At 46.7% G+C, this 1,658-nt stretch overlaps 1 protein-coding gene across 1 annotated transcript in view; it reads right to left on the bottom strand.

Moving 5' to 3' along the window:
• Positions 1 to 195: 195 nt before the first annotated feature.
• The window catches only part of LOC102680049 (chaoptin-like), a 96,321-nt gene continuing 94,858 nt past the window's right edge, over positions 196 to 1,658 (bottom strand). Inside the window, exon 7 of the mRNA XM_031510314.1 lies at positions 196 to 1,280. Coding sequence (XP_031366174.1) covers positions 738 to 1,280 — 543 coding nt within the window. The 3' untranslated portion in view covers positions 196 to 737. The remainder of the gene's footprint in view (positions 1,281 to 1,658) is intronic.

Raw genomic sequence — 1,658 nt, 5'->3', positions numbered from 1 at the left:
TTTTTTTTTTTTTTTTTTTTTTTTTTTTTTTTTTTTTTTTTTTTTTTTCGTAAGATGATTTTCTTCAAGGATCGTTGGGGAGGGGGAGAAACGACGTTTAAAAAATCAGTCTTCGTAGGAGAGATTCGAATGTTTTAAAAAGGGGGTCGTTTACATCGTTGTTCGGTTTGCGTAAATGGTCGATAAGAGTATTCTTTTCTTTCTTTCCTCCCCTTATGCTTATTTAGAAAAACAGGACAACAATCATTTTCGCGTCTCGAACAAATTCCTTTGCTCGAACTCTCTTCGAACATTTGGCACGTGTTCACGATTTCGTTTCTCATTTGTCACACCCGATTCATTCCTTCCATTAACAGATGCGCGTCACGATATGAACGACTATATAACCGATTGGATTTCGTTAAAAAAACCTACTCTCGCATCAGTTTTTGGCACTTCTCTTAATTGCTTCTCCCTTTCTCGCTCGCGTCCACGGCGGATGGACGCCTTCGCCCCCCGAACAGAACCAAAAATTCCATCTGGAAAACTGAGCAATCTAAATTCCCCGCCAAATTGTACCCGCGCATCGAGACGAGAAACTGGCATCCATCGTATCGAAACTGTTTATCCTTCCGCGCCAGCCAGTAGTCCACTATAGTCCCTTATAGTCGCTAGCCAAAGATACCCGCGCACCTGGGCGAGTTGTTCATCTCGATGCAACGGCGGTCGGCCTCTTTTCGAGACTCGATCGGCTTGTGCTACGAGTTCAACGGGGTGGTCCCGATATTACTGATGAAACTGGGACACGCGTTGTCAGCCCTGTCTCCGCTTTGCAACGAGAAATGCCTGTAGGACATGTACGCTTGGGGATTGGACGAAAGCGGTTGATCCCTCTTCTCGGTCGACCTTTGCTTCTTCATCTTCATGTAGCCCAACACCGAGATGAGCACGACGAACACCACGAAACCCATGCAACTGCCCACTATCAGGCCAAGCCTCCTCGTAAGGATGTTGGCCAGGCCACCTCTGTCGCTCATCGTCCCGTCGCCTACGATCGAGTCGGGCGCGTCCAACGTTCTCACCTCCGTGCATTGACTGGTGAGCGAATTGACCATGGCGGGGCGGGCCGAGCCCTCGATCACGTCGTCGTGAGAGGCGTTCCATTGCCAAGAGCCAATGTCCTCCGGGATCGACGTGCCCCAACTGCCCAGCCCGAGCACGCAGATCAGGTACCTGGTGTCCGAGGCCAACTTCGTCAATCTTACCGAACGTGCCTTTGGATCGAGCAGCTTCCCTCGCACCTGAAAATTTCATCCGCTCGAATTATTTAAAAGATCCTTGAAGCGGAGTGGAAGAAGGAGAAAGAGGAGGAGTATTGAGTTTCGTGCGAGCATCTTTGCAGTGACATCGATTCGAAGATAAACGTAAAACTGAAGTATCTCCGTTTATTTGTTTTTAGCTACGGGCAATTTAACTTTTGTGTTTGACGAAGCGTGGCTGACTTATCGGCAAACTTGATAAGTTAACCGATATTTTTGTACCAACTTTTCGCGTTTGTTTTCCTTCCAAAGATCTGTCTCAAAGAATATCCTCTCTATATAATAACTTTCTCTATAATAATTCTTCAAGGAAACGGACGAGTGTACGTACGAATGTACGTCTCGTGTTAGATCAATGAA

The sequence above is a fragment of the Apis dorsata genome, unplaced genomic scaffold (assembly GCF_000469605.1).
Source record: "Apis dorsata unplaced genomic scaffold, Apis dorsata 1.3 scaffold_220, whole genome shotgun sequence".
NCBI classification, from domain to species: Eukaryota; Metazoa; Arthropoda; class Insecta; order Hymenoptera; family Apidae; genus Apis; species Apis dorsata.
The sequence above is the reverse complement of the archived record's forward strand: the minus strand, read 5'-3'. Positions and strand labels throughout refer to the sequence as shown.